Genomic DNA, 15,857 nt, shown 5'->3' with positions numbered 1-15,857 from the left:
ACTTCAACTTCATCACTGATTCTTGCACATTATTGTCAAGAATCTGCTGATACTGAGTTGACTCCATGCGACCCTCAACTTTAACAAGATTCCCGGTGCCGGCATTGGCCACACAGCCCCAAAGCATGATGGAACCTCCACCAAATTTTACTGTGGGTAGCAAGTGCTTTTCTTGGAATGCCGTGTTTTTTTGCCTCCATGCATAACGCCTTTTTGCAGGACCAAACAACTCCAATCTTTGTTTCATCAGTCCACAGGACCTTCTTCCAAAATGTCACTTGCTTGTCCAAATGTGCTTTTGCATACCTCAGGCGACTCTGTTTGTGGCGTGCTTGCAGAAACGGCTTCTTTCGCATCACTCTCCCATACAGCTTCTCCTTGTGCAACGTGCGCTGTATTGTTGACCGATGTACATTGACACCATCTGCAGCAAGATGAAGCTGCAGGTCTTTGGAGGTGGTCTGTGGATTGTCCTTAACTGTTCTCACCATTCTTCTTCTCTGCCTTTCTGATATTTTTCTTGGCCTGACACTTCTGGGCTTAACAAGAACTGTACCTGTGTTGTTCCATTTCCTTACTATGTTCCTCACAGTGGAAACTGATAGTTTAAATCTCTGAGACAACTTTTTGTATCCTTACCCTGAACAACTATGTTGAATAATCTTTGTTTTCAGATCATTTGAGAGTTGTTTTGAGGAGCCCATGATGCCACTCTTCATAGGAGATTCAAATAGGAGAACTACTTGCAAGTGGCCACCTTAATTATCTTTTCTCATGATTGGATACACCTGCCTATGAAGTTCAAAGCTCAATGAGGTTACAAAACCAATTTAGTGCTTTAGTAAGTCAGTAAAAAGTAGTTACTAGAGATGGGGAGACAAAAAGCGCAAATAGGGTCTTACCCGATATAACTTGAATGATAAGGAGGAAAAGTACACTCACCTGATATGGTTGTGCCAGTCACAACTCCTTAAATCACTTGTGAGTGTCAGCGTGGTTAAAAGCAGCGGCCCCGTGAAAAGTGGATAGGATATAAAAAAAGGGGAAAAACGGGTTTTAGCCGCGCTAAAAACCACTGATGCAGGATTAATAAAGAAGTTTCTTTTTTATTTCAGCATTCCAACGCGTTTCAGAGACAAGGACCGTCTCCTTCCTCAGGGAAAAAAGAAATCATATACATGTCTACAGCCTGATGCTTTATAAGAGGATACAAGCTGCCACGTTGACAGACATGACGTCATCCACCCACTCGATTGCAGGGCAATGACTCATAGACACGTGGAGAAAGTACAAGAAAAAAGAAAAAAGAGGGAATCACATTTTGGTACATTAAACATCGCAAAAACACAAACGACCATCATGAGATACAAATAAAAATTATTAAAAAACTTTTTGTGGTTCATTATCAACATATATGCAGTTGTAGACATAGTTTGAATAAAAAAGGATAAAAAAAGAGAGAAAAGGAGATTGGAAGGTGCGAACCTGTGGGCAGATACTAGTATGCAGAGGGGTTAACCACCACACCATTACTCCAAAACCATCTAGTGAACTTGGTAGAGATGGGGATGGGATATCTTCCAATAACTTAAACTTAAAAAGATCAGTCTTTAAGAGCAAAACTTCCATGAACATTCGTTAAAAATATATGAAAAATCTAAGTGAGAACATCAACGTGGTTAGTGCTAGTGTGTATATATTAAAATCTATTCAAAGCATTAAACTTGTCAGATTGAAAAAAATAAGATATCATGAGTGCAAGGACAAGTGATCTATCTGACAGAATCAGGCAGGGCTAGTGTAGGAGGAATAAAACTTAAGATAAAAAGGGATCGCACATTTGAAAGAAAGGAGCAAGTGCCAGGGGTGTCGGGGTGAAACGGGTTCAGACCGTGGGAAAAAGAAGGACTGCGCAGGCGCACAGATCAAATATAACCCAGCTGGGGTAACGATAGGTCAGACCACAGGGAAATTGTGTTCAGTGAAACAGTGTGGTGGGTAAATACAAATATAGAGCTCCGCTGTGCAAAAAGGAGGAATGTACGGAACTATTAGTTATACTAATAAAAATATAAATATTGGAATGGTTATTAGATATCTAAAAAATGGGAAGAAAAGGGTTCATAATAAAATTTAAAACACTTCAATGGGGATTATTAGATAAAGATGTATTCGATATTAAAGCTAAAAAGAGTAATCTGATATAATGTAGTGGGATATTTTAAGAGAGAAATTATCAGTTATTAATCATTATTATTATTATTAATCATTATTATTATTATCATTACCACCAATTATCATTATTATTATTATTATTATTTTTTAGGGAAAAAATAAAAAAATAAATAAAAAAAATTAATCGATTATTATTTATTATTACTATTAAAAATAGGGTAGAAACACGCTGGATAAAAACTGAAACTATTAATATCATATAAAAACGTGTACTGATACATAGAAAAGTTTTTTCCATTTATCATATAAATGAATATTTTTCAATATTTTACATTAAAAACTCCCAAACCATTAAAGATGGGTCATAAATAAAATACCTTTGGGTAGCAGCCTTTACAAGGGCTACATGGGCCTATGATGAGACATAAACACTGGGATTAAAAATGAACTGCAAAAAAACCTTCAAGAATAAAAACACAGATATGGAACAATGAAACCGAACATATAAGCAAGATGAAACAATGAATTAGTATGAAAGCGGGTTGATAGGTTAGTAAAATAAATCAGATACTTCATTTAAGCCAAAGGGTTTAAGGGTATTCAATTTGTATATCCAGAAAGTCTCTTTTCTGCTGAGGGCTTCAGCCCTATTGTGTACAATAGGGTCAATTTGTTCAATCGGTGTAATCTTAAAGTCTGAATTTTTGTTATGCTCTAGAACACAGTGTTTGGAGAGACCATGTAGAAGGAAGCCCGTTTTAATATTATAACGATGCGAATTTAATCTATTATGTAGTGCTTGGCTCGTTCTGCCTACATACTGCTTGCCGCATATACAATCAATCAGGTAAATGACAAAGTTTGATTGACATGTCAAACGATTTTTGATCTTGAAACATTCATTCCCTTTGGATGAACAGAACGTGGTTCTCCCATGATAAATAATTTTACAGCACAAGCAGTTCCTGGATCCGCATCTGAAGACACCCACTGGGGCTGGAAAGTAGTCTAGGGTGGGCTTTGTCCTCAGTTTACTTGGGGCTAAAATGTTTTTAATAGTGGGGGCCCGCCTGAATGTAACACCCGGGGTGGGGGGAAGTATAGGACTAAGAATGGGGTCATTCAGTAAAATATCCCAATGTTTAACCAGGATATTTCTGATCGACATGTTGTCACTGCTAAAGGTGGTAATGAGATTAAGGCTGAAATCCTGCTTAGCCCTTTTTCTTGTACATTCCTTTTGATTTGCGTTTACAGTAGTATTAAGGCTTTTTTCTCTTTCTTGTCCAGTGGAGAAAGTACTCATCCGGGTTTTGATGAGATCTATTTGCTTTAAATTAGAGGATTCCTGATAAGCCCTCCGGATTAGAGGTTTAGGATATCCTTTCTCCTCAAAACGTTGTTTCAATACTACCACCTGCTCATTAAAGTCAGTATCCTGGGTACAGTTCCTCCTGACCCTTTTATATTGATTTAGAGGGATATTCTGCAGCCATTTGTTGTAGTGTTCACTATTGAAGTTAATGTAACTATTGGCATCCACCTTCTTAAAGTAGGTTTTAGTCAATATTTTGTGATCCTGATGGAAAATGACTAGGTCTAAAAAATGTATACTATCATGATGCACTGGTGATGTAAAATTCAGACCCCAATTATTGCTATTCAAGTCATCAAGGAGGATTTTAATGTCAGATTAATAATATTGTCATTATTTGGGACAGCAACTGTTCTGACATTAAAATCCTCCTTGATGACTTGAATAGCAATAATTGGGGTCTGAATTTTACATCATCAGTGCATCATGATAGTATACATTTTTTAGACCCAGGATACTGACTTTAATGAGCAGGTGGTAGTATTGAAACAACGTTTTGAGGAGAAAGGATATCCTAAACCTCTAATCCGGAGGGCTTATCAGGAATCCTCTAATTTAAAGCAAATAGATCTCATCAAAACCCGGATGAGTACTTTCTCCACTGGACAAGAAAGAGAAAAAAGCCTTAATACTACTGTAAACGCAAATCAAAAGGAATGTACAAGAAAAAGGGCTAAGCAGGATTTCAGCCTTAATCTCATTACCACCTTTAGCAGTGACAACATGTCGATCAGAAATATCCTGGTTAAACATTGGGATATTTTACTGAATGACCCCATTCTTAGTCCTATACTTCCCCCCACCCCAGGTGTTACATTCAGGCGGGCCCCCACTATTAAAAACATTTTAGCCCCAAGTAAACTGAGGACAAAGCCCACCCTAGACTACTTTCCAGCCCCAGTGGGTGTCTTCAGATGCGGATCCAGGAACTGCTTGTGCTGTAAAATTATTTATCATGGGAGAACCACGTTCTGTTCATCCAAAGGGAATGAATGTTTCAAGATCAAAAATCGTTTGACATGTCAATCAAACTTTGTCATTTACCTGATTGATTGTATATGCGGCAAGCAGTATGTAGGCAGAACGAGCCAAGCACTACATAATAGATTAAATTCGCATCGTTATAATATTAAAACGGGCTTCCTTCTACATGGTCTCTCCAAACACTGTGTTCTAGAGCATAACAAAAATTCAGACTTTAAGATTACACCGATTGAACAAATTGACCCTATTGTACACAATAGGGCTGAAGCCCTCAGCAGAAAAGAGACTTTCTGGATATACAAATTGAATACCCTTAAACCCTTTGGCTTAAATGAAGTCTCTGATTTATTTTACTAACCTATCAACCCGCTTTCATACTAATTCATTGTTTCATCTTGCTTATATGTTCGGTTTCATTGTTCCATATCTGTGTTTTTATTCTTGAAGGTTTTTTTGCAGTTCATTTTTAATCCCAGTGTTTATGTCTCATCATAGGCCCATGTAGCCCTTGTAACGGCTGCTACCCAAAGGTATTTTATTTATGACCCATCTTTAATGGTTTGGGAGTTTTTAATGTAAAATATTGAAAAATATTCATTTATATGATAAATAGAAAAAACTTTTCTATGTATCAGTACACGTTTTTATATGATATTAATAGTTTCAGTTTTTATCCAGCGTGTTTCTACCCTATTTTTAATAGTAATAATAAATAATAATCGATAACATTTTTTTATTTTTTTTTTATTTTTTCCCTAAAAAATAATAATAATAATAATGATAATTGGTGGTAATGATAATAATAATAATGATTAATAATAATAATGATTAATAACTGATAATTTCTCTCTTAAAATATCCCACTACATTATATCAGATTACTCTTTTTAGCTTTAATATCGAATACATCTTTATCTAATAATCCCCATTGAAGTGTTTTAAATTTTATTATGAACCCTTTTCTTCCCATTTTTTAGATATCTAATAACCATTCCAATATTTATATTTTTATTAGTATAACTAATAGTTTCGTACATTCCTCCTTTTTGCACAGCGCACCTCTATATGTGTATTTACCCACCACACTGTTTCACTGAACACAATTTCCCTGCGGTCTGACCTATCGTTACCCCAGCTGGGTTATATTTGATCTGTGCGCCTGCGCAGTCCTTCTTTTTCCCACGGTCTGAACCCGTTTCACCCCGACACCCCTGGCACTTGCTCCTTTCTTTCAAATGTGCGATCCCTTTTTATCTTAAGTTTTATTCCTCCTACACTAGCCCTGCCTGATTCTGTCAGATAGATCACTTGTCCTTGCACTCATGATATCTTATTTTTTTCAATCCGACAAGTTTAATGCTTTGAAATAGATTTTAATATATACACACCAGCACTAACCACGTTGATGTTCTCACTTAGATTTTTCATATATTTTTAACGAATGTTCATGGAAGTTTTGCTCTTAAAGACTGATCTTTTTAAGTTTAAGTTATTGGAAGATATCCCATCCCCATCTCTACCAAGTTCACTAGATGGTTTTGGAGTAATGGTGTGGTGGTTAACCCCTCTGCATACTAGTATCTGCCCACAGGTTCGCACCTTCCAATCTCCTTTTCTCTCTTTTTTTATCCTTTTTTATTCAAACTATGTCTACAACTGCATATATGTTGATAATGAACCACAAAAAGTTTTTTAATAATTTTTATTTGTATCTCATGATGGTCGTTTGTGTTTTTGCGATGTTTAATGTACCAAAATGTGATTCCCTCTTTTTTCTTGTACTTTCTCCACGTGTCTATGAGTCATTGCCCTGCAATCGAGTGGGTGGATGACGTCATGTCTGTCAACGTGGCAGCTTGTATCCTCTTATAAAGCATCAGGCTGTAGACATGTATATGATTTCTTTTTTCCCTGAGGAAGGAGACGGTCCTTGTCTCTGAAACGCGTTGGAATGCTGAAATAAAAAAGAAACTTCTTTATTAATCCTGCATCAGTGGTTTTTAGCGCGGCTAAAACCCGTTTTTCCCCTTTTTTATATCCTAGTAAAAAGTAGTTAGGAGTGTTCAAATCAAGAAATTGATAAGGGTTCTCATACTTTTGCACCGGTTAAATTTTGTTTAAATGCGGATTGCACATTTTCTGTTAGTACAATAAACCTCATTTCAATCCAGAAATATTACTCAGTCCATCAGTTATTAGATATATGAAACTGAAATAGCTGTTGCAAAAACCCAAATTGTTATAAAGAAAAATGTTAACATTAATAAGGGTGCCCAAACTTTTTCATATGACTGTAAGTGACCATACCTGCATCCTTTCTGATGCTTCTGTTCTCTTTAATTATTGGGTGTCCAAGCTGAATACTTGGCCCGACCTCTCTTTATAAGCCTTGGAGGTCCTGGCCTGCCCGGCTGCTAGTGTTATGTCAGAGTGAGTTTTCCATTTTGCTGGGACAATCATCACTGATAGGCACTCCCGACTCGCCACAGAAAATGCAGACACACTTACTCACACTTACTTAACATCCACCCCTTGCCATATAAAGCTGCTTCTGTCATGCGTCAACCATGACTCAGGCCATAGCGCTAATTTTTGTAAACACTATGCACATTGTGCAGTGGCGGACAAACCAAGAAAGTACTCCTACTGCAGCCTAACTACTATTTGTCGTTGGAGGACCTTGTGATGGGGACTTCTTGTGTTAACCATGACTCAGCCCATAGGGCTAATTTTTTTAAACAATGCACATCCGTGTGACAACTGCATCCTTTACGTTCTGTATACGGTCCGTTTTACATCCGTGTGCCTTCCGTTTAAGGAGTTCTTTTGCGGACCGCAAAAAAAATGGGAGTGTTACATGCAGTAAAAATCTAGAAAGATAGATAGCTGGATAGATAGATGGATAGATAAACAGATAGGACATTTATAATGTCCCACTCCCCTGCATTTTGTAATCTTGCACCCTTTAGTGCCTTTCAAGTGGCACTAAAGGGTGCTTAAGTCTTGTATTTATCCAAAAATAAATAATTAAAAAAACTGATGTGGGGTACCCTTTAATTTTTGTAGGCAGCTCGGGTAAAGCAGATGGCTGCAGCCTGCAGACCACAACTGGCAGCTTCACCTTGGCTGGTAATCCAAAACAGAGGATACCCCACGCTGTTATTTTAAATTAAATGAAATAATTTAAAACAAAAAACGAGGGGTCCCCCCAAATTGGATCACCAGCCAAGGTATAGCAGACAGCTGTGTTCTGGTATTTTCAGACTAGGGAGGTCCATGCTTATTGGACCCTCCCCAGACTAAAAATAGCAGGCCACAGCTGCCCCAGAAGTGGCACATCCATTAGATGCGCCAATCCTGGTGCTTCGACCAAACTCATCCCGTTGTCCTGGTGCGGTGGCAAATGGGGTAATATATGGGGTTGATACCAGCTGTGTAATGTCACCTGTTATCAAGCTTTGGCATTAGTGATGTAACGGCATCTATCAGATACCAGACATAACTAACCCAGTCTATAATAAAAAAAATAGAAAACAAAAAAAAAATTATTTGGAAAAAACACTCCCCAAAACCTTTCCTCCTTCACCAATTTATTAAAAACAAAAAACAAATCCGAGTTCCGCGTAATCCAATAAGGAAGTCCCACGATGACCCATACTATAGTCACTGTCCCAGTCAATGAAGAACAAAATGTTCCCCATTGACTGGGAGAGCAGTGCAGTGACCTGAGCTAACATCATTAGGTCAGCTAGGTCACTGCAGGGCATAACAAGTGCTGACGTCATGAGGTTAGCGGAGTTCATTACATGCAGTAATGAACTTTGCTGAACTCGTGACGTCAGCGCTTGTCACTAAGTTCCCTGGCCGCCACGTTTTTATGCAAACTGTCCTGTGAGCCTGTGACGTCACAGTTAGTCACAGTATGGAGCCACCTGCGAGACGTGATGTGAGAACGCGGCGTCATGGAAGTCAGTGACGAACGCTAACATCATGACTTCAGCGGAGATCATCACAGCAGGTAATGATCTGACCTAACCGCCTGATGTTTGCGCTCGTCATCCCGCAGCTGCTCGCACACTACTGTGTGAGTCACTGCAGGGCTGGCCGGGGCAGTGCGACATAGACTGCAGGGGCATTGACAGACTGAAGCCACACAGAAGTGCTCCCGTGTGGCTTCAGGGGATCCCAGAAACCATATGAGTCAGAAATGCAAGCAGGCATATTCTCCAGGCTCTCCCCATTCAGTTTTATCACTTTGCCATTAATTTCAGCCTTTTCCTCAGGCCCTGTTGGGTTCAGAAGAAAATTACTTGCATTTTCCATTGACTTGCATTGTACTCACTATTCGAAACGAGTATTACAAAGTAAATCCAATGTGTGTGTATCAGCTCACCGTATATAAGCTCACTCCTGGCTTCCCCCTGGAGCACGGACAGGCACTGTCACAGCCCAATATTGCAAGAAAGAAGAAAAATCCAGCTCTTCAGGCGAGGAAAGCCACGATCTTTATTTTAGCATGCAGAAACAACAAATAGCATAACTAGCACTACGCGTTTCAGGTGAAACAATCACCCTGTAGTGCTGGTCATGCTATTCGTTGTTTCTGCATGCTAAAATAAAGATCGTGGCTTTCCTCGCCTGAAGAGCTGGATTTTTCTTCTTTATTACAAAGTACTCGTTACGAGAATAGCTGTTAAGAATACTCGCTCATCTCTAATCACATTTATTTATTTCATTCTAGCAAAAAAATGACATTTACTGAATACACTTACCATAGTGCAAGCACAAAACCATGGTTTATCCTGTTTGGCCCTGAACAGCATAAGCCTATCTTTTGCAGACAGTCCTGAGTTAAGGACCTTCCACCATCTCCTATTATAGTGTTGTTGTTGGTTCTTCAGTCATTAAATGCACTTTTACTGGTGGCATTAATTTAGTTGCATCTGCAGAGTTAGAGGTACTTTGCACGCTGTGATATCACAAGCCGATGCTGCGATGCCGAGCGCGATAGTCCCCGCCCCCGTCGCAGCTGCGATATCCTTGTGATAGCTGCAGTAGCGAACATTATCGCTACGGCAGCTTCACATGGACTCACCTGTCCTGGGACGTCGCTCTGGCCAAAGACCCGCCTCCTTATTAAGGGGGCGGGTCATACGGAGTCACTGCAACGTCACACGGCAGGCGGCCAATAGGAGCGGAGGGGCGGAGATGAGCGGGATGTAAACATCCCGCCCACCTTCTCCCTTCCGCATATCCTACGGGAGCCGCAGTGACACCGGTAGGACATGTTCCTCGCTCCTGCGGCTTCACACACAGCGATGTGTGCTGCTGCTGGAGAGAGGAACAACATCGGACCATCGCGTCAGCGTAATTATGGATTACGCCGACTCTACACCAATGATACGATTACGACACTTTTGCGCTCGTTAATCGTATCATCTAGGCTTTACACACTACGATGTCGCCTGCGATGCCGGATGTGCGTCACTTTCAATTTGATCCCACCGACATCGCACCTGTGTTGTCGTAGTGTGCAAAGTACCCCTTACAGAAACCAGCCTGCAGCAGAACACACGGGAGAGCTGAGCTCACCTCTCCCTCCATCTTTCCTGCTTTCTCATGTTAGGGGGGGTTCACTGGGCTGAAAACAGATACCAAGTCAAAGACCACTGTGAAACCCAAGGATGAGGTGACCAGGTAATCTGGTGCTCCCAAAAGTCAACCACTATCAAGTGGAGGTGGCTCTTTTTAAGAAGATGAATAAAAATAGAGTGCATTTTGGATAAATCCAGCCCTCATCAGGTATCAATGAAGATTGGATGCAGGTAAAACATTTGTATTTTTGTTCTTCTTTCTCCCTGCCTGGTGCCAGTAACTTGCAGGATCAGAAAAAATGGGCCTCTCGGTCTTAAGCTACAGATCAGGAGTGAACCAGGGCAAATTATTAAAAAAGGTTTTTATTAAAATAATTACATATAAAAAAAGGCACTGGAACAGCAACGTTCTGGAGGTGGATATTACTAAGCTGTAACTCCGCACAACATGAAGAGGTGAGGGGGTATATTACCCATTTGATTTTTTACACTTTCCACACAGGGAGCACTTTCTCTCTTTTTCTGTTTTATTTAGTGCCAGTAAATGACCGACCAATACTAGTCTTACAAGAGGAACGGGCAGGAAGAAGCTGGCGGCAACCTTCCAACGAATCCCCGAGGGGTTTAAAGTACGGTTTTCTCAGGCACCAGCTGTGTCATATCAGCCAGTTATATTTCACTCTGAAATGTTGCCGGGTTTCAAATACATGCTTCCCATAGATAAGACAGCAGGTATCACCCAGCAGGTTCCTTTTAAGTAGAAGACCATGAAAACTGACAGATCAAGACTGGTGAGTGCTGTAGCCCAGAGCCACAAGACGTGGCATAACCTCCGATGCTTCACTGGCTCCACAGCACTACTCCACCTCTGAAAGAGACATTCTGACAATTCACAAAGCTGAGAGACCACCTAGGTGGTGGCACTGGCCTGGGGTAATGGAGAGGTGACGTCTACAGTCATCTACCCATCACTATCTGAAGGTTGGATGAAAGAAGGATGCATCATGCCGAGGATGATGCCTATAAAATGTGGTGGGTCGTCAATGTCTTATATTGATGGTATTGGGCTGCTCACGCTCAGGAAAAACATGAGGGCAAAGTTTGCAGATCGATGTAGACAAAAGACTGTCAGTTGCACTGATTCTCATTTCCATTGGATTTATGAGAACAGCTTTATCTTCATCTTTCAATCATTTTCTTGTTTCATATACAAAAACAAAATATAATGGATTTTCCCTCAAAGTTGTTAAGCAAAACTTTGGGCTTTCAAGCAATAAATTCAGTTCATAAGACAGATGTTGGATATTTTACCTGACCAGCAGTGTCCAGCAACTCCATAGTAACCACTTCATCGTCTATAGTAGTCTGATGGCGGTATGTAGACTCTGATGAAGAGAAAATGCTGTGAATAACATGCAGCCCTGAAACATGAAGCCATAAGCAGATCATATATATATATGTCAGAGCCCAATCAAATGGCTCTCACCCAACGATAATCACCCTCCAAAGCACAGCACTAAAATGTGCACAAATAAAAGTGATTTGTCTCTTTACCATCCATGCAGACTAAGGGGTACTTTGCACACTACGACATCACAGGTGCGATGTTGGTGGGGTCAAATCGAAAGTGACGCACATCCGGCGTCGCCATCGATATCGGAGTGTGTAAATAGTTTTTGATACGATTAACGAGCGCAAAAGCGTCAAAATCGTATCATCGGTGTAGCGTCGGTCATTTCCATAATTTCGGAAGGACCGATGTTACGATGTTGTTCCTCGTTCCTGCGGCAGCACACATCGCTGTGTGTGAAGCCGCAGGAGCGAGGAACATCTCCTACCTGCGTCCTGCGGCTCACGCTGGCTATGCGGAAGGAAGGAGGTGGGCGGGATGTTTACGTCCCGCTCATCTCTGCCCCTCCGCTTCTATTGGCCGCCTGCCGTGTGATGTCGCTGTGACACCGCACAACCCGCCCCCTTAGGAAGGAGGCGGGTCGCCAGCCAGAGCGACGTCGCAGGGCAGGTAAGTCCATGTGAAGCTCCCGTAGCGCTAATGTTTGCTACGGCAGCTATCACAAGAGATTGCAGCTGCGACAGGGGCAGGGACTATCACGCTCGGCATCGCAAGCATCAGCTTGCGATGTCGTAGTGTGCAAAGTGCCCCTAAGTATAAAGTAATAACAAGCATTATAAACTGCAGATTATTATAATAGAAGAGATCTTCAGTTACACCGTGGCTTTGGTTCCGGACAGTGACTGCAGCTGACTTTATTACATAATGTTATAAGAAAAAAATCTTGTCTCAATAATAATGTCCTGCCTTAATGATGTTACTACCCTGTCCATGCTCCAGCTCTGGACTTCAACTCTTCCTTGCCCTATGGCTGGCTCCGTTTGTGCAGGAGCACACTGGGTTACTATGCTAACCAGCATGCTCCTCTGATGTCATTATCCAACGGTTTATAAGGCTGGCTTAAAGGGAATCTGTCAGCAGGTTTTTGCTACCTCATCTGAGAGCACCATGGTGTAGGCAAAGAGATCCAGAATCCAAAGGTGGATCACTTAGATTACTGCATGCAGTCTTTCTGATCCAAATATTTAGTCATGTAGCAGAGCTGAGAGAGCTGTCCTGCCTGCACCAGAGTGAGTAAATCTGAGGAGGGGGAGCGTCGAACTGGTGTGCACCGTTACTTTGTAGTCTGAGCAATGATAAGGGTCCTGCTGGTTAAAAAAACATAGCAAATAAACAATATATCAGACTGTGACATTACAGGCAGCCCTGAACTTTCTGTTTTAATCCTTGCAGCATGCTGGCTTCAGCTTACATAGCAAAAAGCTGATGACAGATTCTCTTTTAGTTACTGTTTGTAACATGCATATTCAGTACACACTACTACAATGTGTTTGCCAGGTGTAAACTACACTTCTGAATTGGATATGTTGAAGCTAGATACCTGGTCATCAATTTAGCTACTCCTGTGTGCTATTCAACATCCCCATCCTACTACCAACTCAAGTCTGCTATTCCTGTGCGATACATGTAAGGAGGTGGACTTATTGCGGTCATGCTTCTTGGACAACAATCGCATTGATGTAAAGTGTAATGTATATTATGGCCTGTGTATTGTAATGTATTGTATTGTAATGTAATGTGAATTATAATGTACTGAGTAATGTACAGCATTGTTATGTGTGGTTGTTTAACAATACGGTAAGATATAGTTATAGTTGGGACTAGCCCACAGTGGGATCGAGTTAGCATGTAGGCTAACACATCAAACACTCCCATGGGCGGAGGTATGTGGATAGCCAGACCCGCCCATCTCTCAGGCTATCCATAAGACCTGGCCCAGAAATTCCCTAACAAGCCTTGTGGCACTACAAGTGCTAGAGCAGATATCCAGGTTTACACCATTTTCATGGAACACTCCCTCCGCCATGTTACATACCTCCTCCCTCTGCCTAAAGCCGTGGGGCTTGGTGTCTTTCTTTACCAACCTAGGAGGACTTTCCTAGCAACTTTGAGCTTCCGCTCTTGAGACACAGTCTGTCACTGTCATTAGACCCCCTCTGGTAAGTGATGCTTTCTCTGACTCAGTCTTCACATCTATTGGGTCAGCACCTTTGTCAGACCTCCCCCTACCGTGACTATCTCCTATGGTTAGTGTGGCAATGAGAGTCCGGTACACTTGAACCTACTGTCTAGTCTGACTGTGAGCTATCTAGTACACTATGGGTGCTACTGTCAGAGTCTCTCAGCACAGAGCTGATAGAAGATCTACCATTTTTTAGATCCTCCACATCCTCTTCTTGAAGATATACTATGGCCTCTTTTTCGAGAGCGTCTTCGGTCATCACCTCTCTGTTGGCGCCTTTTCCCACCACCATCTCTGGCTATAGACACGTCACTCCCTCCATTCTTTCTTTCAGATTTTGGCTTAGAGGGCTTAGGCCCTTCCGAGTCTGTGCTATGGCCCAATGTATAGTTGGGTCTTCCATGACCTTGACTCCTTCCACTCAAGGACTTGCTTTTTCTACCATTCCTGGCAACACATTCATCAGGTGGACCACACTTCTTCTTTGGGTCCTTTCCCAAACGGGCTTGCCACTTATTATCAAGTTGACAAAGTTGTTCCGCAATTCTTTGACCTTCCAGATTCAACAGTCTCAGTTCTTCAAGATACCCCAGGTGGTATTCTAGGAGGACTCGTACATTCTCAATACAGTCCATGGTTCCCACAATGATAAATGGAACCATACTGACTTCACAGTGTATCTGGGCTTCATTGCGAACCTCAACTCTCACTCTTGTTACACCAGATTTATCCACAATCTCCTGCATGACTCTTCCGTTCCTTCCAATAACCTTCAAGACAAGTTTTCTGGGCACCTGTATGAAGCCTTCCATGAACTCCTGTAAATTCCAAGCTGTTTTCACTGCTTCTGCAGTCTCTCCGTAAAGTCTAAATGTTCCACTGTGTTCTTCCCTTTCAACAGCTGTAACACCTGGAATCTTCTTGGCTTGCTGAATGTTATATTTCAGCGCTCGTCTTGCAAGCCCAATTAACCGTTTCTTCATAAACACCAGTTCTTGAAATGCTGCAGCCCGCTGCTTCATACAATCCAAGCGTCTGGTAGCTTCTTTCATCTGTACAGTGATCAGCCATTTTGTACAAAGACACCGTAGGTGCATGTCACTCAATAGCCACTCGCTTTTTTGTGACTTCACTTACAGAGCACACCAGTAAACAATTAGCTTCTGGGGCAAAGTACACTTTACAGGCTCCTATGGCCTTCTTGAATTTTTCATGCACCGTCTCACTGGCACAGGCTTCTCTCAGATCTTCAGGCACATGTACCATGTACTTAAAGACTGTATGGGTTCCTTTACCTTCAAGGCCATCAGCCCATTGTTTGGGTCTTTTGCATTCATCCTTTTTTCTTACAAAAGGCTCCACCTGATGAGTTACAAACTCCTTAGGTTAAGCCCCAACCTTAGAGCCTTTGGGTTTCTTTTTGCTTTTGATCTCAGGTTTCTCCTTCTTAGCTAAGTCAATCTCTGTCTTCCATCTTACCAGCTAGGTCAGTCAGGCTCTCAGCTCCAAATGAGACCTCTGGTCCAGACTTCACCTCCACAGAAGCTCTTTCCACTTCTGTAGCTTCAGCTGTTTCTTCGGTCTTCACTGCATTACCTTCAACTTGCTCTTGGGGCTCTGCAGTGTCACCTTCAGCTTTCTCTTGAGTCTCTGCAGCTTCACCTTCTGCCCAGGTATCCCACTCTTCAGCGTGGTACTCTGTTCCTTTTAGAGCTTTGGCGCTCCATCACTGGGTGGTACAATGGTCTGTTCATCATAATTTGTGTGCATTTTTCCTCCAACACTCTCCAGTATTCCTTCTCTTTCAGCACTTTCCAGGATTTCATCTCCTAAAGCACAGGAGAGACCTTCTTCGACAGACCATCAGCTTCATGCTTGGAAATCTTAGGGGACTGCACCACTGCTTCCTTGGTCAGCTCCATTTCCTGGATTTGACCCTGCTGATTTGTGTCATTACAATGTGTCAGTTCAGTCTCTGATTCCTTGTTCTTTTGCAGGATATCGCTGTCTGACTCTACATTAGCAGTTGCTACTGGCAATGTGTTTTCCTCAACCAGATATTTCACCTTCTCTGCACCCTCAGATGGTATATCTTGCGCTACTTCTTGATGCTTATTACGTCTCCGGCATCAGGAG

At 41.6% G+C, this 15,857-nt stretch overlaps 1 protein-coding gene across 2 annotated transcripts in view; it reads right to left on the bottom strand.

The window, feature by feature from the left end:
* Positions 1 to 15,857, bottom strand: part of RERG (RAS like estrogen regulated growth inhibitor) — a 198,647-nt gene that overhangs the window by 43,009 nt on the left and 139,781 nt on the right. For both annotated transcript variants that reach the window (XM_075341923.1, XM_075341924.1), the window contains one exon: positions 11,440 to 11,513. In XM_075341923.1, the coding sequence (XP_075198038.1) occupies positions 11,440 to 11,513 (74 nt within the window). The remainder of the gene's footprint in view (positions 1 to 11,439; positions 11,514 to 15,857) is intronic.

This window comes from Anomaloglossus baeobatrachus, chromosome 4 (assembly GCF_048569485.1).
Source record: "Anomaloglossus baeobatrachus isolate aAnoBae1 chromosome 4, aAnoBae1.hap1, whole genome shotgun sequence".
NCBI classification, from domain to species: Eukaryota; Metazoa; Chordata; class Amphibia; order Anura; family Aromobatidae; genus Anomaloglossus; species Anomaloglossus baeobatrachus.
Note: the sequence above shows the minus strand (reverse complement) of the source record. Positions and strands in the feature narration are given on the sequence as shown.